At 34.9% G+C, this 26,565-nt stretch overlaps 1 protein-coding gene across 4 annotated transcripts in view; it reads right to left on the bottom strand.

The window, feature by feature from the left end:
• LOC149065606 (twitchin-like) overlaps nucleotides 1-26,565 on the bottom strand; it is an 834,903-nt gene that overhangs the window by 603,288 nt on the left and 205,050 nt on the right. For all 4 annotated transcript variants that reach the window (XM_089253452.1, XM_089253454.1, XM_089253453.1 and 1 more), the window contains 3 exons: nucleotides 22,729-22,999; nucleotides 12,693-12,832; nucleotides 4,580-4,721 (listed from right to left, as the gene is read on the bottom strand). In XM_089253452.1, the coding sequence (XP_089109578.1) occupies nucleotides 4,580-4,721; nucleotides 12,693-12,832; nucleotides 22,729-22,999 (553 nt within the window). The remainder of the gene's footprint in view (nucleotides 1-4,579; nucleotides 4,722-12,692; nucleotides 12,833-22,728; nucleotides 23,000-26,565) is intronic.

Below are 26,565 nucleotides of genomic sequence, written 5' to 3'. Positions count from 1 at the left end.
TGAAAAGTTTCCAGTTAGCATTTTTCAAATGTATCTGTTTCTTGGTACTGACTGATGGAGCTTTTAATATTGCTTGACTTTATTGATGTATCTAACTTATTAGGATGTATTTAAAAACAAAGTTTATTTCTGAAATATTGTCTGAGACTTTCATGGTCAGCTTTTAAATAAATATATGCAATTTCTGTGTTGTTAAGTTATGGTCTAAGAACTTTACATCCTGATGGCGAGAATTTCAAGATTTAAATTTCTTGGATCATTGCCTAACAACTGAAAACTGTATACATTTCAATGTTCATGCCATTCATTTCACAATGCAATGAGAAATATGTACATTGAGTATATATGTGTTAAAAGTTATTATAGTCCTCATAATGGTGCTTGAAATTTTGGATAGATATTGTATGAAAAAAACAAGAAGAATTAGAGGGAAAATATTTTCAGATTGATTCATATAGCATTTTTACAATTATTTGTTATTTTAAATATATTGTATTAGATATTGATTTGTTCAGTTGGGTAGTGAATGTTCTCGTGAATGTCCTCGACTTGTTCATCTCACATCAAGTTTTTTTCCAGTAGGATGATATCTGGGGTAGAATCTGTGTGACTGATCATGTTATGCATTAATTTCTACTTTTTAACAGCTACAGGTTGCTAGCTAATGAAGATTTACTGGAGGATAGTCATTGTGTGTCTGAGGAAGTGCTTGTTGGAGAAAAATTTTACTGGTTACTCCTGATATTCTACAGTGTTCATAAGGAAATGGTGAGTTTATGATGTCCTAGCAAAATATTGTGATAGAGGATAATTTTAGACAATGCAACCAAAGCAAACTATCAACAAAGCATCCATGACTGAGTTTGATGTGTCTGTTGGTATAAAAAAAATTATCTCCATAATTATTTGAAATACCTCAGCTTGTGTTGCTGATCAACACTCTACATGCTAACTGATTACCTGAAAGCAAATGGTTCTTAGTTTGCACTATTTGAAAAACTATAACAGAAAAGGTGAAAAAATTAATACAGCTTATAACAGCAAGAGATAAATAAAGTGTCACAAATTTGACAGCCTCATGAGCTAATGGTATCCTACACACTTATTTTAATATTTGTAACCAACCATAAAATTTTGTACTTATTAGAGAACAAATACCTGTGTGTGAATAAAACTGTTTACAGTTTGCCTCAAAAGTTTAGACGCTATAGATGTAGCAATAGAACTGTGTCATGTATGTGGTTTCAAATTTTGCTTTCATTTTTTGCTTGTGATCAGAATGCAAAACCTTACTTTCAATTTAGGTCATTATCAAGAAAAATAAGTTTTGGATTTTTAAATTTGAAATTTTGAATAATAACTGTCTCAAAATTTTAGTAAAATTTCCAATTATATGCAAATTCTGAAGATTGTGTCTAAATGACGTATCATGGACATTAATAGTACAAAAGTGAAAAGCTATGGAACTAATTTTAGTTTAAAGAAAAATTGCTGAAGTTTTTGCATATTGTGCGCAATGAAATTATTCATTTGAAATCGAAAAGGAAAGCTATAAAATGCATTAGAATTGCTTTGAGCAAGTTTAAATGCAGTGTTTATTGTGTATTGACCCATTGTGTGCATCCCAAAAACCAAAACCTCACTTTTGTAGGCAATGCAGCACACATTGACATGATGGCAAAATCATTTAGAGATTGGCTTCAATGCAAAATATTACCTTGGATAAAATTACAAAAGCTTCTGAAGTGAAAATTTCAAAAGATACAGCTCAAATAAAAGTCAGAGAAGCTGGATATTTATAATTATGATTATTATCAAAGAATGGTAACAAACCCACCTCTCACTGAGCAGCACCAAGAAAGGAGACAGAAATGGCCATGAAATCATATGCATTATGAAGACAAATGACTCAGTGTCATATTTGGTGATGCAAAAAATTGGAACTTAGATAGCCCAGACTGATGATCTTCCTACTGAAATGACCTAAGAAAAGAACCAGGAGCTTTTTTTCAGAAGACTGTTAAGTGGAGAATCTTTAATGGCATTGGCTGCATTTTCTTTTAATGGTCAGGCTTCCTTAACTTGTGGGATGGTTGTCGACATTCTGATTCCTACCAGGAGACCCTTGAAAACAATTTACTACCAACTGGAGAAGATATAAGAGGACCAAAATGCACATTTCAACATTATAATGCGTCATAAAAGTCACATTATAATAGCTGCCATAAAACAGATCTTTAACCATGAAAATGTATTGGTTTTAGATCAGCTAGCAATGAGTCTTGATTTGAACTGTATTGAGAATGTATGGAGCATATTTACAAGAAATGTATATGCAAGTGGAAAATAGTTTTCAACTGTCTATGACTCAAAGAGCTCTATGAAGAAAGCATGGTACAGTATTGATGTTGGAATCTTATAGAAGTTAATAAGATCCATGGAAGATTATGTGTTTAAGGTTATTAGAACAAAGTGAAAAGTATTAGTTATTAAACGTTTGTGTGTAACTTTTATAAATTCAAATTTTCTCTAAACTTTTGAGACAGCATTTTTTTGCATTTTTAATGTTATAAATATTCTAAATGTAGAAATGCTTCAGGTATTATCCATCAAAAGGTGCTAATTCTGCATATTTTGCTTGTTATTTTTCAAAAAGTGCAATGCACTTTTTTTAACACGTGGGGTTTTCGTGTCCAGAAAATTCACCGCCAGCAATTCACCGACAACAATTCACCGCCGGAAAATTCACCGACCAACAATTCACCGCTAGGAAAATTCACCGACCAACAATTCACCGCCGGAAAATTCACCGACCAACAATTCACCGCTAGGAAAATTCACCGACCAACAATTCACCGCCATGCTATTCACCGCTAGGAAAATTCACCGACCGACAATTCACCGCCATGCAATTCACCACTAGGAAAATTCACCGACTAGCAATTCACCGACAACAGTTCAATGCGAGGGAGTGAGCGATTGAGTTACTGAGTGAGTGAGTGACCCAGTGAGTCAGTGATTGAGTGAGTGACCCAGTGAGTCAGTGATTGAGTGACCGAGTCAGTGATTGAGTGACTGAGTCAGTGATTGAGCGACCGAGTGAGTAAGTGATTGAGTGACCGAGTCAGTGATTGAGTGACTGAGTCAGTGATTGAGCGACCGAGTGAGTAAGTGATTGAGCGACCGAGTGAGTAAGTGATTGAGTGACCGAGTGAGTGAGTGACCCAGTGAGTGACTGAGTGACCGAGTGAGTGAGTGACCGAGTAAGTAAGTGATTGAGTTACCGAGTGATTGAGTGACCGAGTGAGTAAGTGATTGAGTGACCCAGTGAGTGACTGAGTGACCGAGTAAGTAAGTGATTGAGTGACCGAGTGAGTGACCCAGTGAGTGACCGAGTAAGTAAGTGATTGAGTGACCACTCACTCACTAGATCGCTCACTCACTTAGCAGCTCGCTCACTCACTCACGGACTGACTTACTCGCTCATTGAATCAGTAACCCACTCGCTCACTGAATCACTTACTCACTCGGTCACTCAGTCACTCACTGGGTCACTCACTCACTCAGTAACTCAATCGCTCATTCCCTCGCTAACTGACTCGCATCGAACTGTCGTCGGTGAATTGTTGGTCGGTGAATTGCATGGCGGTGAATTGTTGGTCGGTGAATTTTCCTAGCGGTGAATTTTCCTAGCGGTGAATTGCATGGCGGTGAATTGTTGGTCGGTGAATTTTCCTAGCGGTGAATAGCATGGCGGTGAATTGTTGGTCGGTGAATTTTCCTAGCGGTGAATAGCATGGCGGTGAATTGTTGTCGGTGAATTTTCCGGCGGTGAATTGTTGGCGGTGAATTTTCCGTAAACCGGGGTTTTTGGCCCACCAGTCTTTCTCTTAGATCCACCAGTGAAGAGAAAAAAATGATCACTCGCAGGCAATAACCTATTGTTTTTGTCAATAATTATGCTTTCTGCAGTTGGAAATCATCATTAATTTCGTCAACTGTTGGATGCCCTTTCTTCAAATACTCATGTAGCAGCAAAGTTATTTTATGACTACCCTGTATATCTATTTGTAGATGTGTGTATCTTTTTTCCCCTATTTTTTCATGTTATTTTATTTGCTGTGTTGCTAGTGTAAGAAATTGTGCTCGAGTGCACAGTAGTACAATGCCTGTGTACCACTATGAAGGCTGCTGTCAGGTCTGCAGGTTCAATACTGGGAAAGGGCATAGATAACAAGTTCTTTCCCTACCAAACCTGAGGTGACCACTGATAAATGGGGCATTCATTTCCAAATCAATGCAATCGGTACCATCGGCGTATGAAAAGCGGGGTTTTGGGGTTCTAACCCCCCACCCCCGAGCCAAGATTATAGTATTATTTCGCAGGAAAAAACGTAAACCACCCCAGAAGGAAGAAAAATCTGAAACTCCCCTTAGAAAATTCTGCATATGCCTATTATCAGTAGTAAATTTCTGTATAGGGATATGAGCAGAGTTGGTGTGTGCTAAAGTAGTAGTGTAAGAAATTGCATACCAAGGTTTGAATTCTCATAAGGTTTCGTTATGACTGTCAATTTACCTGTTACAGAAAGTTTTGTTTCTGTCTTTTCTTCAGCATTGATTTTACACATATATTTTCCACAGTCTGCTAAAGACAAATCAATTATTTTCAGTATCTTCCTTCCTAGAGGATCGGCTTCAATTACATATTTATCAGACGCCTAAAATAAAAACATAACAGATTTTTCTAGATCAAAAACATGTCATAAAACCTTGTTGAGGAATATTTTTAGTCCTGTCATCCACTGGAAACGATAAACAAGACACGCGCAGATGCCCGTATTTGCAAGACTGATCACATTGTACAGAAAGTACAAGGATCTCATCCATTAGCAGTGATCCCTAGCTAGTAATTTCCAGCTACAACAGCAGATGAAAAAAATTTCCACTTCCAACAGGATGGCATGATACTTGCCGTACCTGTGCAGGCCGGTTGTACACTTTTTCTCACACCACTCACTCCATTTTTTTCCCTCCTCTCCCTCTCCTTTCCCTCATGAACATAGAAACTGTGCTCATGGGTTGTGATGGTAAGTAATAAATTAAATATAATTATTAATTCATTGCATTTTATTACATTTATTTATTTACAAGAAAGAACAGTTTCTCTGAGTTTGTGTCAAACATCTCATTAAGTATGAACTTTAATAAATAAATTAATACATTTTCTCAAAAACTTTATTTTTTCAATATTTCCCCAAGATTATTTAACAAAGATACTCATCTGCACTGAGTGCTGTCACAAACTGAGTAGTGTGTAAAGGACAATGTTCCAACAGATGATGTCACACGCCCTCTGTTACCAACCTCTCTGGACTTAATGTCAGCTGTTGCCATTCATGTAGCTTGCATGTTGTTTCCAGTGGACGACCGGCTTTATTCAGATATGTTTATTAATGTTAAAAACGTTTCAAAAAAGCATTACGTCAATTAATATTATATAAAACTATTTTGTGAGTTATGTTCAACAATGATTTCTAATTAGAAATCATTTTTACAATGAAGTTATAGTATAATCCAGTAATAGTACTTAGTGATATTTTCGGACATGTAAAATATTGATTCGAGCATATAGCCTATTATTTTTAAGTTACATGCCTAAGTGAACAAGTACATTTTTGGAGTTCAACACTGATTCACAGTACAATTTTAGTGGGGAAAAAACTTCAATTCACTAAATTTAGACTTTTGTTGAAAAATACAAGTAATAAATATCCGTGATGACATACTTATATTTTATAAATATATGGGTACTACTTGCTATGTATACATATATGGGTACTACTTGCTATGTATACATATATGGGTACTACTTGCTATGTATACATACATTTGTTTATTACAGTAAAATTTTGAGAGTTCGCAATAGCAGAAAAATTTTAGAACTATATAACAGGCATTATAAGCAGTAAGTATGTTCAATATCAGCTTATTGACTGGGCATTGTAAATATCTTGTAACAGTGAGATTCTTTTTATAATCCATATACATTATATGAAACTTTTGTTGTGACACAATATAATACATAAACATGATGTAAAGATTGCATAGAGTAAAATTTTTTAATAAATTATCACATAAATGTTTGAGGATTTAATGAAATGTAGTGCATGCCACTTAATGTGATCACATCGGGATCCAGGAACTGAAAAAATACGGATGCTGATATTATGATTATACATCCTGTTTTAATACCGAATGGGACCGCTTCATTTGTTTTATCACTGATCACATCTTCATTTGATCACTTTTGTTGCACCACTGTCATTTTCTGCACACGAGGACTAATTAGACTAGGACCTACAATTTATTGCCGAATCTGAGAGGCAGCTTTGTTTTTTTTATACTCATCAAGACATTGGTGTGCTAACCCCTTGATGGGGACATCCTGCGGTAGCAATGTTTTTCTGTGGTTATATCGCCATTTCTGTTGTACCCCTGTGTCTGGAAAGTTTCTGAAAAGGACAAACTGGGTATCGAACTCGCAACACCTCAGCTATTGTGAGGGGTTACAATATCACTATTTAATGTATATTGCAATAACTTTCAATACAGGTTACGATCCATAGATACTGGAGAAAGTCTTCCCACTGAAGAACTGTGAAATTTGTCAACTGAAACATGTGACCAGAAACTTAAGGGTCTTATTTTTGCATTTCATTTGCCTCCACTACAGAAAATACATTGCAAACACAGCACACCTGTGAATGTTTGCTACTATAGATCAATGATCAATGCATGAATGGAGAACAGGAATATTAATCAATAAGGGAAGGGGTTCACCTCTCTTGTCATCAGTTCATTGATTAGATTGCAGTCTAAAGGATTCTTTGATTAGACTGCAGTCTAAAGGGTAGCCGCTATGTTGGTCAAGTGGTCATAGTGATAGACTTGTCGATGAATTCGGGTACGACCCCACCGTCGCACAGTGGTGCGTTTTGCGAAAATCATGGCCAAAACCCCGAAAAAAAGTTTTGCTGTTCGACCCTGATTTTTTCACTGAACAAGAGTGAATCACCCACAGCTTCTCGACGTACGTTTTTTTTCGTTCATCACCTCTTAGTTTTCGCCCAGAAGGAGCTCCAATGTGGTGATTCAAGTAGCAGTATACTGCACATCAATCTAAACGTTTTACAAAGCCACTCTCGTTCAGAAATTTCATAGCTCTCCGGTGAATTTTAGAAAGTTATTTCTTTTTTTTTAAGTGTGTTAGCAATTCAGAAATGCATTTTGAATCTCGTTTTTGATATTTTTATTTAAAAAATTATTCTTAATACCAAGTCATTTTTTTAAAAAGTTCATTTTTGTGAGTGGCGGAAGAAAAAAGTGACCTGATGTGACCTCCTGAAATTCATTTCTCAACATACTTTAACATGTTTAGTTTATGAAAAAGGTGAAATTAGCTGCAAATATCTGCTACTCCGCTGACCCCAGCGACTTTTCTTCAACATGCCATAGCTGAGGCTTACCTATACAAAGGCGGAATAGATTTGAATTTGAGAAAATTTCTTTAAAAATGGCAGATTATTGCTCTGATAACTGCAGATTATTTAAGCTTTAACATTGAAAGCTGCAAAACATGACTCAGATTTTTTTGTCTTTTTTAGTTTCAAACTCAGGGTGCTTCACTCTGAAAAAAATTTAGATTTTTAACGAAATACTTATAAAGGATCATAGCTCAAATTTTAGGCAGCAATGCACCGATTTAGAAAATCACGTTAAGAAATGAACACAGAATGACGTTTTAAATGCTTAAATTAAGTAAAATTTGAAAGGTGTACAGAAATCGTAAAAAAATGAATTGCAAATCTTGACTGATCTTAACAAACGTTCTCATTTTCTGCAAAGTACTGTACACACAAAGAATCGGTGGGGAACATATATCAGAATTTGCTGAGACTAATAAAAGAACAAAAAGGACAATAACTGATTCATTAAGGAAACAGCACATACATCAAAAACTTGAATAAATTCGAGAAAGTTTCTTGCAAAAATTATCAAGATATGATGACCGAATTAATAACTTTTTCTCATCCTTCATAAATAGCATGGGGGAAACAACAAAAAAAAATTTAGGATTGCCGCAAAACATCTTCAATAACCGAAAACTAGTTTTGACTATTTGAGCGATATCTATATATGTTAAATTGATTTTCTGTGTGTCTGTCTGTGTATATGTTCTCTCTACAAATCCACAATTTTAGATCGATCGTTACCAAATTTTACGTACACTCGTAAATGATACAGGACCCGACTTGAACGATGGGCCACTGTAAAAGTTTGACAAAACAGGTCAAATGCCCGAAATTGTCAGGCAAGAATGGTTCTTGGGTCTCAACAATGACTTTCGGAATGTTTACTTTATTCACTGTGGTTCCCTAACAATTGCCTCAGACATGTTTATTAATTTACAATAGTTTGTCACTTCTTCAATACTCGCAGTATGCATTGCTCCCCCCCCCACGCCCCCCGTATCTCTGCCCATGGCAGTATGTTGAGAAAACCTGGGCAACCCCGGCTATTATAGCTAGTTGTTAATAAATCATAATTATGATTATAATATTATGATACACAATTAATATATAGTAGTGACCATAAGATTTTACACCCAGACCACGACCAGAAACATTTTTCCATCCATTACAAACTTTTATCATAAATTTCTGTGTTTAAATTACATTTTATGCTTATTTTAATGTCCTGTTTTTACTTCTTTTTGAATTCTTAATTAATTTTTTTTATGCAGCATTTTTATGTTATAATAAGTTTTTTAATGCATCTCAACAATATTCTTACATGTTACTGCAATTCAAATGTCATATATATGATGATGAGATATCATGAACAAAGCCATGCCATGTTTTTTATCGCAATTCTATCAATAACCATAATGCAAACATATCATATTTTATCCATTTCATATCCTTAAAATCCCTTTAATCATATAATCTGCACCCTGCCGTTAAACAAGCATAATATTTATTGTTCAAAACAGTTTTCAAGAATATGCAATGAATTTCAAGGTGAGAAAAGAGTTTTGACCCAGTTTTTCACAAAACGCACCACTGTGCGTCACCATAGTGGTGGTTGGCTGAAGTGGGTTTTCTATGGTTTCCAACTTTGAGGCATGAATGTGAGTCGATCTCTCCATTAAAAAGCCTCACCACAGAGAGCAACAGGCCTACAACAATACAATTATTCAATCATTACACTTCGCTCATAATTGGAAAAATTGATGGCAGATGGTAACACTACACATAACAAGCATTACACAGAAACAAACTTCATGTCAAGTTCACTGCACACACACATTCCAACATGTACCAATTCGTTAGAAAGTCCGCAGAGGAATATGGACGAGGTGCATGTGTGGTTCAGTAGTAGTAACAGTCTAAAGGGTACTTTGATTAGACTGCAGTCTAAGAATGATGACTCATTAGAGAAAAAGTGTAATATACAACTTCTCAGCTTCAAAATGCAAAAGAAAAAAATTGGGGTATAAAAAAATTTATAATATAAACTCTGAAATCCTGATAACTATAAACAAAATTATCCCATGTTGTGCTGTAGGTCTGTTCTATACTCAATGAAAGTGATAATAATATCAAAATTATAACAATAACATAACCCGGATAATGACATTATCCCAGATTCCAATAAGTGCCGTCTACTGTTAGTAGGTATTATATTATGTTACACTACATTAATATAGTTCTTAAAGTCTCTTAAAAATATTATCTGAGTGTTTTCAGCTTATATTTATACGATCTCCCCGTTAAAAACTCTCGCCGCAGAGAGCAACAGGCCTACAACGATATAATTATTCGTTCATTACACTACCTCACTATAAGTTGAGAAAAAACCCATAGTTAAAAAAATTGATTGCAGATGGCAGTACTACACATAACAAGCATTACACAGAAACAAACTTCATGGAAGGTTCACTATATGTATACACACATTCCAACATGTACCAATTCGTTGGAAGTTCCGCAGAGGAATATGGATGAGGTGCATGTCTGGTTTAGTAGTAGTAGCTTATATATATTATGTAGCCCAATGCTTACTCCAAATGAAAATTAATAATACATTTAGTTTCAGTGTATTGAAATCTATCAAATTTTTAATTTTATAAATATTAATCTACAAAAATGATAGAAAAATGAAGAAAACGATGTTTGAAAAATTAACTTGAATTTGTGTAATTTTACAGATGCAGATTTTCTTCACTTGAAAAACCACACTACAGGCAATTTTAGAGAGTTTTGTTTTCTCTCTAGAATGTGTTTTAGAACACATATGTGTAATTTGACTTGATTGATCAGCATTTCAACGTATACATCAAATACTTGTTGAAAGTATTTCATTGAATTTAGGAAGAGTAAAGCACTGAATTCGTTTAGCTATTACAGATTTTTAGTAACACAAAATAGTCATTCAAATGTATTAACCTCTATTAATGGAAAATATTTTGTTCAAATAAGTAGAGGTAAAGTAACATTGAACAAAAAAAAAACCCTTTTATTTTCAGCATATCCTTCATCTGTGGATTATAGATCTATAAAACATCTCAAGATTTCATTACTTGTGGAAGAAAATTCAGAACATGGATTATAAAATGGCATTTCTAAAGTAGACTGACTTTCTTAAAGTAGCAAAATTCACACATGCTGATTATTTGCAGGAAATTATAGTGTCAGTACCAAAACCAAAAATCATTCATTACAATGCTACTTATAGTTTCACCTTAAAGAGATGGCAAAAAGCATATAAAAACATAATATGCTTTTATAGAATGAAGGTTACTTGAACTGTGAATGAAGGGCTGTTACTTAGCTTTTCCCAGTGAAGTTTTGAATGCCCCCAGAGTACTTAAGAATCAAGCAAGAGTGTTGCAAATAGTTTAAACTTGTAATATAATTTCCAATGTTGCTATGAATTTAAAACATTTGGGAATCCCTGAGTTATATGGTTCATTTCTTCAGTGATCGTGAAATTCTTTACTTTGTATTTGACTACAGTAGAATATAAATAAACTTCTTAGTTTCTGACTGTCCAATCATAATAAATGCTACATTATTAGTTACAGAGACTTTATCAGGAACAAACAAAAGCTGATAATATGGAGAATTTATGCATGAAAAAATAGTGTAAATTATCTAACATTATAAATCATGTTAAATCTAAAAATAATTTAAATCTTTGTAAATCATTGTGTTTTGTTATTATCAATAAAATTAATGAAATTTTAGCATAATGATTCTGGTAGTTTGTTTAAAAACCAAAATTACACCTTTAGTCACTATTAGTTTTTTGAATTGAGGGTCTCTACTGTATTGTAATTTACATTAGTGCCCTGTTGATTTATTGCAAGTGTTATTTTGCACGTGAAACATATTTACACTTTAGCAGAAAAATAAACAAAAGCTAAATTATTGTTTTTTTTAATGTATGCACTTCTACTACATAATTTTAAACATGTTCATAGTTATTTAAATGAACTTCTCAAGTCATTCTTACTGGCAACAAAATCTGTTGGTATGGAAAAGGGGATAAACTTTCCCTGATAATACTCAAATCTCCAATGAATAAAGTAAATACAGTGAAACCTCGCTACAATGATACTCAATATAACGGTAATTCTTCAAGTCTTGTTTGGAAATGCCTATACTCTAATGTTAAATTCTTCCTCTCCCTATAACAATAACCCTTCTCCAACAATATTTTTCATTGTTCTGCATCATTTATATCAAGGTTTCACGTATGCAAAAAATATGAAACACCTTAATGCATTGCAACCCAAAGTGGGTGACATCTTCAGCAGAAATATATATAACCACTAATCGTGCTGACAGAGGATCTCACTTGGGTTGGATACCAAATCTTAACTCTTGGTTGCTCAGCGGAAAAAAAGTATGCCTGTTCATTTAAAACGCCATGGTCAGAATGACGTTGATAGGCTCTCAGATGTGTAAGACTAATGCAGCTTCCTTATTGGACGATTGTGAAATGGAGCTACCCGATTGGTGTATTTGCATTTTTTTAGAATTCTCACTCGTAAAGCCATGGTGTTGCAAACAGTGGTGTTGATTTGTTATCATTTACTAATACATTTTTGAAGGGCTGAACATATGTGCCTTTTCGCAGAAGTCTAAACCAGCCTTGGACTTTACTTTGTGAAAAACTCTCACTTCCTGAAATTTGAATCTACAGCCCTCTTGCCCTCTTGCCAGCAGTGAGTGATGATGGTCCATTTTTCGCATTCTTGATTCTTAACACAGTGAGCGTGCTCATTTAGTCTTGTTTTTATGCACCTCATTTTCTGTCCTGTATAACCAAGAGGGGGATTACCACATGGAATGCAATAAATGCCCCTAGGAGTTTTACATTTTCTGTATACATGCAGAAAATATTATTTGCCTTATTCATTGGTGATTTCTGAGTAATATCTTTTAAATTTTTTTAAATCTGTTGAAATCTTTCAAATATTTTTACTGTCTAGAAACTATGAAAAAAATGAAGGCACATAACAAAGTAGCATAAAATTAGCACACCATCACGATCTTCAAAGAAATATAAATCATCTTAACTATAAAATAAAACTTTAAATTCTTGAAAGAGATGAAAAATACCTCAATTTTTTTTTCATCTTTGTACCAATTTACAACTGCTTTATAATCATTCACTGCACATTCAAGAACAGCATCCTTTGTAGTGTAAGCATCTGTAGTCTCAGGTAATTTTTTTGTGAACTTGTAGACAGGATCAGGTTCTATAAAAATTAGCATCTACATGTCAAAATATATTGAAATGAACATTATAATTACTTTCAATTATTATTCTAGTGATGACAATGATGATTTTAGTGCGTAAATAAATTATGAATACACTATGTTTGTACAAAATATAATTTCTACAACCCAAATTCAGTGTTTTATTTTTCCTGCATTAGACTTGATGGGGCAATAAATCTTCTTTGGCATTGCATTAATCAGTTTTTATAGGTACCAAATGTTGGCTTCATTCCAGCAATAGTATATCAATATCTGCAGTTCTCTTGCATAAGAATATTGCTTATTATTCTTTCAAATCAATCTTATGAGTTGTGTCCCCACGTTTTCAGAGCTTAAGTCAGGACTTTTAGATGACCAATCCAGAACAGCTATTTTTTCTCATTCAAACTACCACACAGTTGTGCGTTTTGCAAAAATCATAGCCATAAACAAAAAAAAGCATGATTTTTTTTCACAGAGGAAGAGTGAATGAACCCCAGCTTCTGGACATATGGTTTTTTTTCAGTCATCACCTCTTAGTTTTTGCCAGAAGGAGCTCTAATATGGTGAATCAGCTAGCAATATATTGTGCATCAATCAAAACCTCTTAGGAGACGGCTCTCACTCATAAATTTTGTAGGTCTCCAGGGAGTTTCAGGCAATTAATTTTTTTCCTTTAAGTGTGTAAACAATTTAGAAATATATTTTGAATTTCATTTTTGATATCTTTATTAAAAAATAAATAATTGTTTCACCAAGTCATTTTTTTAAAGTGGATTTTTGTGAGTGCTGAGAGAAAAAAGTGTCCTGATGTGTCATATTGAAATTCATTTCCCAACATGCTTTGGTATGTTTAGTTTATGAAAAAAATTAAATTAGCTTCTACTCCTACTCCGCTAACCCCAGCGACATACCATAGCTGAGGCTTACCTAAACAAATGCAGTATAGATCTGAATCAATGAAAATTTCTTTTAAAAATGACAGAATATCGATTAGAGCTGTCAAACTGAAAACCATGTCTCTGATGTTTTTTTTAATATTATTATTTTTGTCTTTTTAGTTCCAAACTCTGAAAAAATGGGAGATTTGACCAAAATACAGTAGAACCGGGATTATCCAGTCGCAGATTAACCAGGCTATGAAAATTTTAATTTCATGTTTGGCTGTTCCCTATTCAGACTGTTGTTGTTGGTGTGTGTGTGTGTTTTTTTCTATTGGTTATGTGGTAATTGGATTGTGGCAATGAAAAGAAACATTTCTATTTCATAGAACTGGACTTCTTTATTCTTTTACAGAACCACACTCATAAGAAACACCAAAATGAAGAAAACATTGGGGGGGGGGGGTGCTGAAAGTTGTCAAGCCTTCATGTCAGAGAGGGAATGGTGCATGGCATCATATATTCATTAATTATTAAGGGGAGGCTCAGCTCAGCCCCAACACAAAATTTATTGGAAGGCTGAAATAGCCTCAGCCTGTAGGTTCTGGCACATGCCACTACTGACCGTTCTCAAAGGTAAAGTCCCATGTAAATGCATTGAGACCACAGCCCCACATGCCCACATAAGAGCCAGACTGGAGAGATCGTCATTCAAAGATTAATAGCCAGTTACAGGCAATGCCAGGAAAAAGCATCGCATGCATTGGGGGGTGTTAGTTGAAATATGTTGCTCTTTTTACAACTACTACTACTACTGCTGCTACTCATGGAGGAAAGAATAACAGGAGGTGACATCAGGAACGAAAATTGAAGCCGTTGTGGCAACCCTATGGGCTGACGAGTAAGCCCAAACAAACCGCTCTTTTCCCTATACTTAACATGTGTTTTGCCGGATTGAATTCTTTTAAAATATTAATAACTAAATAAATTTAAGCACCATGACCGTTTTAATGCGTGTTCAGGTAATCTACATGATCTAATAAAGGGGAAATATAAAACTTTATCCTTATATAAGGGGTTGTTATATTTTAAATTTATTTTTGAAAAAGGGGAAGATCACTTTTCACTCTCGACTCGTCATAAGTTTTTAGTTCAGTGCCTTCAATTTATTTTAAAAATTTGATGCATCACATTAATGTCTATGGTAATATGAGTAATTAAAATAATATGAAGCTGCAATAAAATGCAATTTCATAATTTTTTTCTTTTAACTGTTTATCTTGCCTTTTTGTTTCGTTCATCATTATGATAGATCCGGGACATTTCGAAAGTGTTTCAGGCCCGTGGGCGCTCGTCTTAAGCTTTACATGAGGAATTTTTTTTTCAGAACTGATTTCTGCATCAGTTCTGAGGTGCTCGAGCACCTTCTGACAGGGCCGTAGCTAGGATTTTTGGCACCCGGGGTAAACAGCATTTTGCCGCCCCCGTGCCTCAAACATGGGCGGAGATAGGGGGGGGGGCAAAGGTGGAGTCGACTGATCTAATGTATATATGTCTATATGAGCTGACATCATCATCATCGTGCCCCCCGACAGCAATAATGGCCTTACCCCCCCCCCCCCAGACTTCCAAGTCAATCTCCGCCTATGGCCTCAAAGTACTGGAAGTGCTTGAGCGTCCTCCGCCACTGTGTATTTATGGTTTTGCTGCCTGTAGGCTGTACAAATTTCGCCACCCTTCTTCCATTCCACTCTCATATTCTTGAATACGTATTACTGGAAATATATGCCGCCCATCCGAACTTTCCGCTATGTAGATGTATTGAGAAAAAAATATTAAAAAATAAAAAACTTTTTTTACGAGCCGCGATAAGTCATCTCTCTGGCCTATAGTATTTAGAAAAATAATCTGGGCTGTTTTTTTTTTCTCTTCATTTTGTACCAATTACTTTGCTTTTAAAGTGGTATGTGTACGAAAATTTGACAAAAAAGTTTCGAATTGAATTCTAAATTGAAATCTAAAATTGCGTCTGTGTTCGTCGAGTTTTTGCCTGGAATGGAGAAATATTTCTATAATATTTTAATATAAACAGCTGAAAAGCGTTATATATGCTAATGTTTTGCATATATAATGTTTTTCGCAAAAAAAGGCAGATTTTTTTTCAAACACCACTTGTTCAAGTGTCTTTAAACATTGTATTTCTCTCAGCACTGAGGTATTACATGTTTTGGCATAATATTTTTAAAATTAAAATGCCGAGAAGAAATTTTGTGGCACAAGATATGGGTAAATTTTGGTTATTTTTGCAAAAGGTTCCATGTTGTTGAACTTAATATTCGAAAACAAATAACAACTAAAATTGCAAAAGCTCTCGTTCAATTGCATAAATATATCCAAAGAATTTGAGAAAAAAAAATCGAGTTCCTAAGGTGAATAGTAAATTTTTAAATGATTTTTAAAAACGGGGATGTTTCTCATAGGAAAGCATGGGAAGCCACGGTTTGTTTGGGCTTACTTGGTCCCTTTAATAGAGCGATCACTGGCTTCATCTGGCAACCCAGATTCCCCATGCTTTTTCAACAGAGGCGCTGGTCGCGTCACCTCCTGTTATTCTTTCCTCCATGACTGCTACTAAACATACATGTACCTGGTCCATATTCCTCTGTGGAACCTCTAATGAATTGGTACATGTTGGAATGTGTTTGCACGTGTAGTGTGAAACCTGATGTGAAGTTTGTTTCTATGTAATGCTTGTTATGTGTAGTGCTGCCATCTGCCACCAGTTTTTTCCAACTATGAGTGAAGTGTAATGATTGAATAATTGTACTGTTGTAGGCCTGCTGCTCACTGTGGCGAGACCTTTCAATGGGGATATTGGCTCGCATTTGCACCTCAAGGTTGGGAACCACAGGAAACCAACTCCAACCAACCACCACTGCGGCAATGGTGGGGTTCGAACAGGATCCTCGCGGTGCGAGTCCGTCACTATGACCACTCAACCATCATAACGACACTCTTTTTACAACTGAAAGACAAGGCATAAGGATGGTGTAACTTCAGATGCGGTCACGTGACACCATGACTCATCGACTGGACTAGAGTTATTCCCTATTTGTGTCATTCTCATTGTACATTTTAGCATTGAGCAGAATGGCTGACAGGAAACCAAACCTGCACAGTCAGGAGCTAGCTCCCTAACCACTGGACTGCCAGGCGGCAAAGTGGCAAATATGTGCAAGCATTTCATGATATTTTTATATCGAGACACATTGGGGTTGGAAGAATAACAGCAATAGTTGACCAGAGATGCTGCTGTGCTCTAATTTACCTGGGTCCCAGGACCCAGGTTATTTGAAAAATCTGGGTCCCTTTTGAGTAAAAGTGGGTCCCTCTCAAAAAAATATATCTTGAAAAAAATTATGCTCCTCCCCACCCCATAATTCACTGATATTTCTATGAATTTTCTTCCAGCATGCCCCAGGTCTTTGATCATCTGCTTATATTTCTTTGTTGAGACTGAGCAGTGGGTCATGCTCTGGGTAGGGGAAGAAGATATCTGTGAATCAAGTATAATTCATTTCTACCCAAAGGTTCATTTACTTTCATTGTCTACTAGTAGGAAAAGCTCGCAAAGAAGCTTATTCATTAGCACTGAGAATTTAATGTATGGAATTCCACTCATGTAATATATCTAAAACAAATATACTGTTGATCCTGCTTATAACATTTCCCCAATTTAGAACATTTTTCCACTTAGTGCAACTTATTTTCATGGTCCTAATAAGTAATTCTCATTAAGATTTCCTGATTCCCCTCTAGTCCAAAGTGTGTTCTTATTTACATTTTTCATGACGGTTTTTGGAAAACGTTATAAGCAGGATACACTTTAATTAACAGTTGGAGGCACACGTTTTTTATTTACTAATAAATCAATCTATAAATTCCCTTCTGATTGATCTTACATTTCGTTAAAAAAATCTTAGCACTTTCAATATATTCTGATCAAATTTAAAGCAAATTCAATTCTCTCTCAGACACTTATCTTCTGATTCCCTATTCATACTTTGCATGGGCGGAAATACCCCCTTCCCCAGTGTCAAAAGTGGAGTGGACACATCTAACGTATATATGTATATATGAATTGATATCATCATCATCGTGCCCCCCAGACTTCCAAGTCTATCTCTGCCTAAGATACTTTGGTTTTCCTGGTAAAATGATTTTATTTTCTCTCCCCATGATCAGCCACTCTGATTTGTCGCCATTTAGCTGCCACATATTTTCACACTTGAATATGGGAGCTATGTCAGATTTGTGTTGGAGAAACTTAACAGTGTGCTTATGTGTGTGTGCCCAGCATTTGGCGTGTTTTGTGCTCAGTAGGTGGTGCCATCTATCTGAAGCCGCAACTAGATACTTTCTCAAACGGGACAAGTACACACCCATTTTGGCACACCCATGTAATGTAGAAGAAGCAGTTATAAAAAGGGGGAATTTGGTGCCCCCCTCTAGTCCAGAGCCCAAGACACTAGACCCACCTGTAATTCCCCCCTCCCAGTTGCGGCCCTGCATCTATCCTCCAAACTGGTAATGCATGCATTTGAAGTTTAATGTACACATATTTGTGTTGTAGGTCTGTGTGATCACTGTGACAACCAGAAGTTTTTCAAAGGAATAGCCAACTCCAAATTTGAAAACCTAATAGAAAATCACATTTTTAGCCGATTACCATTGCGCAATCGCGAGTTCCAAACTTAGATTTTCACCAAAAGCAAAATTTGTGTGTGTGTGGGGGAGGGGGGGGGGAGTTGTAAGGGACCTCTTTCCCCCGAAGATCAAAAATTAAAAATATTTTTGTAGAGAGTTAAAATATTGGAATAAAATAATTTCTTTTATACTATCTGTAAATTTAAAATTGTTTTCGAGTGTTAGTGACCCAAAGTTTCTGTGAAGAATTAGATCCATATGCCCCTCCAAAAGCCGATTCTGCGTGCACATCCATGATTTCCGCGATGCGAAACGGTGACTACCAGATAGCAGCTAGATGACAAAACTGTGGATATTCAAGTTCGAGTATTTACAGATTCGTTTTTTTTCCATGATCTCGGGAAAGTACAATTTGAACGGCCATTCCAATCTTTTATGATTTAAAAAAAAATTGTGCATTCACAATATTGTAGGAACAACGTGAATTTGCGCCATATAGACGCTATCTTTGGGTGCCGGGAGATTGCCATGAAAGAACCGTAATCTCCGGTATGTAACCGGAAGGGAGAAAATCCGCTGGGGAATAAAAACTCCAAAATTTGACAATTATACGGCTCCTCATTCAGGGAAGCAACTAGATATCCCTCATTTTATTTGTCAACAACCCGCATGTATATCAATACAGTACAGTGTACAAAGTAGTAAAACTACTTTTTCAAGGTCGCGTGAACATGATACACAGTAAAAATATAAAAAAAAAGAAAGGAGAAAAAGTTGGGGAGGTTTCTCTTTCCAATTTTTTTTTGTTAGAACCAAGAAAGAACGTGTGAACAAAATTTTTATGCATCCTTTTCCAAAATTCCAGGTATTTGATGCGTTATAGTGCGTCAATGGAATCCCTGGTTGACAATTTGCATGACCAGTTGGAAGTAATATCCTCAAATATACATTGCTTTTCAATAGTGCTCAGGATTGGTCTGATTTTGGCCAACCCGGAAAAACCCAGGTGAAAAAACTTGAAACCCCCCCCCCCCATGAAAAAACACAAAAAATTTACACCTCAAAACTGCACTTCTTCAAAAACACCATGCATTCTAATGATGATATTGCATTGTCCTATTATTTTTGAAGCCTTTTTTTAATATATTAAATGGTGGAATTTTTGGTCCACCAGTAAAGAGAAGAAAAAAATGTCCACTTGTGTGTATGACCTATTGTTTTTCTGTCAATGATTGTGACTCGCGCCAGAAGCACCGACATGAAAAAAACATTGAGGGGGCTGAAAATTGCCATTCATCCCATATATACGGGACACAAGCCTGTACGCAGGAAGCAGAATGGTACGTTCCATTGTATATTCATGAACTTTTGGAGGGCTCAGCCCCCTGACAAAATTTATTGGGGGGGGGGGGGCTCAATAGCCTTAGCCCCCAGGTTCCAGTACCTATGACTTCCGCCACACTGTTGAATGCCCTTTCTTCGAAGTGGCCCATCAGTTTGAATTTCTTATAAAATGGCCTGCTCTAATGAGAGAGAAATAAATTAATAAATCTATGTAAATACATAGATTCATTAATTTAGATTCAATTTTAGATTTTATTAATTTAGCAAATTAGATTTGCTAGCATTAAAGTGTATACTTCAGTTATTTTGTAGAATAATTAGTTATTTCATGAAATAACTTATCAAGAAAGTTAAAATATGCAATAGAAAAATAATTCCACTCTTTAAACTAGTTATACTATAAAATAACTAATCATAGGTAGCTAAAGTGTAAAATAAATAATTTGACTGAATTATACAGCATACAAAATGTTATTTATTTTGCGGTCAAAGCCTGAAATAGACCAAATTCACTAGGGGTGAAAGGTAAAAGAAACCATGTTTACCTTTCACCCGCCACTAAAGCTAAAAGTAAATGTGTTTCTTTTTGCACTTTAAAGGAGTGTAGATCATTATTCTATGAAAAAACTAGTTAAAATATAGAATACAAATGAGTTTCATGTTTTAACTGATTTGATCAGTTATTCCAAGAAATAACTAGGTATTCTATATAATAACGGATTTCATACTTTAATGGTAGCATATTCAATGCTATATAGATTATATGGATTACAGAAAAACCCTTGAAAAAACCCATCTATCATAATAAGATGCAAAACGGTTTTGCCCCCCCCCCCACCAGAATTTTCTGTAATGAGCCGCCACTGATTACATAAATAATTACCATATATTGCTAGGTCTATTATATTTATGTAGGCTACAGCATAACTTGCTTTCCTCATGCTCCAGTATCATAAACCGTAAAAAAACCGGGTTTTTATCAATCCCGACAGCGTTCAACAAAATTTCGTATGTTCATGGACGTAGCTCAAGTGACTTTCTTCAGCTAATAATGTATATTTTTCCCATGCTTTGGCAAGTTTATATGCAAATAAATTTTCTCAAAAGCCATTTAGAATAGGATATTCTCAATTATTTTTGGTATGTAGGTAGCATTATTTTTATATAGTTTACTTACAACTCTTTTTCCACTTCTCTTTGATTTCAATTGAACAGTTTTTTAAATGTTATAATTAATTTTTGATTGCTTTGAGTCTGACATCCCTGTTATAAAGAATCACAGCTCAAATTTTAAACAGCGATGCAACAATTTTTTTTTAGATATTCCCTTGAAAAATTAACAGAGGATCATGTTTTAAATGCTAAAAATAAGAAAAATTTGAGAGTTGCATAGAAAACCCAAAAAAGGATAAATGGCATATTTTGACTAGCCTTACCAAACGTTCTCATTTTCTGTGTCTAGTACAAACAAAGAATCAGTAGTGAAACCATATTAAAATTTGCTGAGAGTAATAAGGAAACAAAAATAAAGAAACACACTGATTCATTAAGGATGCAGCAAATACCTCAAAAACTTAAATAAATTTTTAAAAATTTCACAATGTACTGCATAAAATAACAATTTTTTTTCTGATCCATTCATATTTAGCATAAGGAAACAGTAAATAAAAAAATTTGAGATTACCACAACACGTCTTCAATAACACAAAACTCCATATTATTTCTTTTTCCAAACAATTTTCGATAATATCCAATTTTTTGAAGGCAAGTCAAGATTTTTGACCATGTTTTTTTTGCAAAACGCACTGCTGTGTAGGGTGTTGATTTGGAAGAATGATGTGGCATTATTTTGTTGGTAAGTGCAATTTTTGAAATCTAATGATTGTCTAAATGGTATTAGATGAGCATATAGCATTGACTGATATTAGCAGAAGTTATACACTAATCAGCAATATCAGATTTTCCATCATACCCAAAACATACAGGTACCACAACTCCACCACCACCAATTTGTCTGTTGAAAAATTCATTGAGTTTGTGGCGTAAATCATACCAGTAACACCTGTTGCCATTACAGCCATTCAAATTAAATTGCTTTTATCCGAAGATACAATTGTTCTTTATTTGCTTGACCATGTTATAATGTTTTTCGCTGATAATAATGGTTGGTGATTAAGTTATTCTCTTTGAGGCAATCTCATTGATACAAGGAAGAATTGCCCCATAATCACACAAGCTGTAATGTCATACTAATTTTTCTTATTTTACTGGCACTTTGCTTTACAGAAAGAAGTTGCTTCATCTGTTTAAAAAAGTAAACTTGTTTTTTTTTAAGATGACAATATTTATAATTGTTTTGCAGTTTCACTTAATGGGACCCTTAAATGAATACATCATAGATTATAGTTTTTTTCCAATTTTACACATGCCAAACTTTTTCAATGAAATTTATTTCACTTGCACAACACCAACAGTTTTCAAGTAAATTTTAAAAAATAGGGGCATTTATAATTTCTTAACATATTTTAGAATTTTGATCCTGTAAAAAATTCTAATATAGATGTGTATCCATAGAAAAAAAAACTTCCTGAAAAGATCCAAAAACTTCCAACTGCTGATCAGATTATAGAAAAGTATAACTATAGTGGAAAAAGTAGCAAAATAATTTAATGAAAATGAAGAGTTCATTTTTGATTCAAATGTTTGGAAATGAAGGATTATCAATTTAAAGACCTTAGATTGCTACTCATATAAAATAGGAAAAGTTGTCTCAATTTTAATTGCATACAGTTTTTTAAAAGTAATCTTTTGTGAATATGTAGCTAATCATATTTATACAAGAAAAACCTTATTAATGCTTTGAAATCAATCAAATAAATTACACAAACTACTCATTAAATATTTGAAAATCACTCATAATTAATGAATAAAATAATTTAATTAATAAAGTCAGTATATATTACCATCTACTTCAACAATGCAAGAGCTGCCAACATCCAAGCACTGGACTTTGTACCTTCCACTGTCTTCAACGATAGGATGATTTATGACTAATACATGAAGATCCCCTTCACTCTGCATGTGATATTTCTTTCCTAAAAAGAGTTCTTCTTTTCCTTTGAACCATTTTGCTTTCACATTCATTTTTGAAAAAACTGCTTCTAAACGAAGCTTTTTATCTTTTCCTTCTTTGGCTCTTGAATCAACTAGAGGTTTCAAAAACTCATCTTTTTTCTGTAAAACATAGTGAATATGTAAGATACTAATGTTCTACCACAATGTATAAATAAGAAATTTGGTTTGATGATAATAATCTAAATATTATTTATAATATATTTATTTATTTAAATCATGCAAATAAGATGAATTAGATAAAAGAACACCTCAATAAAAGAAGTTTATTCAAAGTTTTTACTGTTGCCTTAACTTTCTTTTTTACTGGTAAAAAATCTGGGCAATGTTATGGTGTGAGAGGGCCTCTTTTCTTAAATAATTTTCTAAGAGCATGTCCATGCAATCAAGGAAATCTGTTGAATTGGATAGCTTTTCAATCAACAAAACCTCTAAAGGATAAACTTAAATACATTCTAACAAATGCCAGAAGAATGGGTAATAAGAGAAGATTTTTAGAAATTATGGTAGCAGTTGAAAATCGGCATCTGATAGCCAGAAGAGGAAACTGGACAAACAATAAGAAAATTAGTTTTACAGTAGTACAGTACATGATTTATTCCTTAAAATATGTCTAATGAAAAAAAAGAAGTTTTTCATACAAAATGCCTTTTGTAAATTTTTCCCTCCATCACTCTCCCTTCCCTTAAACATGCTGCAAAACCCAAATTTAACAAGGCAGACTTTCCCCTTTTGCAAAATATCCCATGCACCCATTTAACTGATTTTGCTTCATCATCTTCCTCAAATGATGTTTATATTCTTTGGAGTAAATTCAAAGCTGTTATCAAAAAATGCAAAGCCTCTGTTTGCATCAAAAATACCTCTTCAAAATGTATCTTTAACCCCTGGATCAATCACGATATTATCCATTTAAAAAGGAAAATTTGCCGAAATGTCTCCAAACTTAAATGCAAATACAAATACAACATCACAACAGGCAAAACTCCCAATGAGGTGGCTGAAAAAAAGTTGCCCATAATAAATATGGATGTCATATACTTCAAAATTACAGCAACTCTAAAAAAAAGGCAATTACAAAAACTAGAAACAGTATATATACGTGATGAAATATTATACAATGCCCATAAAGAATACTTACGATTGTCTCATTCTAAGTATGGATAGCTTCTCGATTTACCCCAACATTCTTATCGTATTTCTTTTTAAATGTGTCCATTGTGTTAGAATTTACTACCTCCGAGGATAAGCTATTCCATTTATTAACAACCTTATTAGAGAAAAACTCCCTGCGACACCATAACCTAGAATTGTCCCTTATCAATCAATACTGGTGTCCCTTTGTAAAAGCAGTCAATTGACGGTGTAACAATAATTCATGGTCCATCCTATCCATCCTGTTAAAAATTTTGAGCACTTCAATCATCCAACACTGCATTCATCCAATGTGAACATATTCAAAAAAAAAAAATTTCATACAACGGGTATGACATCGTGCAAAACAAAGGACAGCTTTGCACTAAATTCTTCCCACTGACTTATCACTAAGACCGATTCCAACTGGTCTTTGAAAACCTCTGCTAATTTTTCTCCCAAAACATCAAAGTTAGTTCTCTGAAAACAAGGAACGGGTCATTTGTTATCAATCTTACTCAAAGAAAAGTTACAGAAAATACTAATGAAATGATGATCACTTAAAGAAAACTCGTCCCCCACCGAAACATGTTCAACAAGATCCCCGGAACTAGTGAGAACTAAATCCATAATAGCAGTACCTCTCGAGGCTTCTGATACATGCTGGTACAAAACATTATCAAGCACCAGCTTAAGAAAGTCTCTTTAATATTGATCTCTAGTTGAAAACTTCTCCCAATCGATACCCGGGTAATTGAAATCCTCTAATATGATAAGCATAAACTCTTATGCTTGCACATGTAGGAAATTTCATCATGAAGTTTGGCGATATAGTTTGGATCCCCTATTCGGCGGATTATAACCAACCCCTACATTAAGTTTATGATGCCTTTTGTTTTCAAGCTTCAAACATGATTTCATGAATATGAAGACTCCCCCTCCTTTCCTATCAGATCTATTTCTTAAAAAAGTATCATATCCTGAGATGTACAAGCATAGGCAAACACAGAATTTTCTCGAGGGGGGTTTCAGATTTTTTTTCCCCCTTCTGGGGTGTTTCCTGCAAAATAACACTATAATCTTGACTCAAGGAGGGTTAGAACCCCAAAAAAAACCCTTCGTGTACACCAATGTAAGCAAGAAAGATTCATCCCCATCGTTTGCCCAAGATTCTGTAATGGCTATAAGATTCAGGCCCTCCACAGCTATCATAGTTTCTACAAAATCTTTCTTATTACCCAAGCTGCTGGCATTAATTAGCACACATTTTAATTTGCCCTGTGATTTAGTGTCAATCAAGAAGGCATCCAAGTCAGAGGTGGGTAATTCCCGAACAGTACTGTTACTATTATCATTAACTGACACGCATTCTTGTTTTTGTGGTCTGGGAGTAAAAACCCTGATGTAAACCAATCGTTAACCTCCTAGACCCCACTTTGTAAATGTAAAAAGCTCCAAGAACATGACCCCAAGTGAGGAGCAAATGTCCTTTAGGCCTAAACTGAATTGGTGGATCCTACTCTTATACCCTTACTACCCCTTGGCAAACTGGAATCACTGCCACATCTGATAACTCCCTCCCAAGCGGATAATAGTAAGTCCTGGTACTCTGACAGACACTCACTAATATTCGCTCCTACTTGATTCATTCCCACCCAGAGGATTACCTGCAAAGGCAGCTTTCGGTGATGAAAAATGTCATGAACATTGCTAATCTTCCCCCCAGGAAGACAACAGTGCTCAAAACCCCGAAAATACCTACACACAAGGTTCTCCAGTTCCTTAACCATAGAATCGTCGATGATTAACCCCCTACGACTATCCCCCCTCTACCTCATCCACGACCACCCATTCATACTCTAAACTGTTGTTGTTCATGCAGATTGCTTTTTCATAGACAGGTGGCTTGACGAGAGGTGGCTCCGCTATAACCGGGCCCTCTAAAACCCTAACTATCTCCCGTAATGCTTCAACCTCGAGTTACAACCCTGCCCTATCCGAACACCCCTTACACTTGAAACTATCAGCTACTATGCCCAAGATCTACACAACACTAGTCGAGCTCAAGGCATACTAACACTATTACAGAAAACTGGATACTAACACTTAAAAAATGAATGAGAAATGTTAGAAGGAAATTAAAATAATATAAATATATGGGGAAATAATAAAGTGGCGGTAAACACAAAGATACAGGTATTCCCTCCTATAAGAGCACGTGAGCAAAGAAATTGTTGGCAAAAAAACAACAGTCACAAACCTGGCAAAAGTACAATGAAAAGGAAATAAGAATGAGAAAAAAGTTTAAGTCGATTGAAAATACACAACAAAATTTAAAAAGTTGAGAGCAATAAAAAACCCTTATCTCGCAAATCCAATGATGTGCAGACCTAAAAATCCAAGAAAAAAAACGAAAACACAGCAGAGTATGACCCAAAAATTAAAAAAATAGGCTAAATATAACTCACAGAACAAAGAAAAACACAAAATGGTGTACCAATGCAACAGATAATCCTTCTGTAATCCCTCGGCAA

This window comes from Pholcus phalangioides, unplaced genomic scaffold (assembly GCF_987345545.1).
Source record: "Pholcus phalangioides strain wild (caught in Gottingen) unplaced genomic scaffold, Ppha-v1.0 ptg000039l_1, whole genome shotgun sequence".
In the NCBI taxonomy this organism is placed as follows: Eukaryota; Metazoa; Arthropoda; class Arachnida; order Araneae; family Pholcidae; genus Pholcus; species Pholcus phalangioides.
The sequence above is the reverse complement of the archived record's forward strand: the minus strand, read 5'-3'. Positions and strand labels throughout refer to the sequence as shown.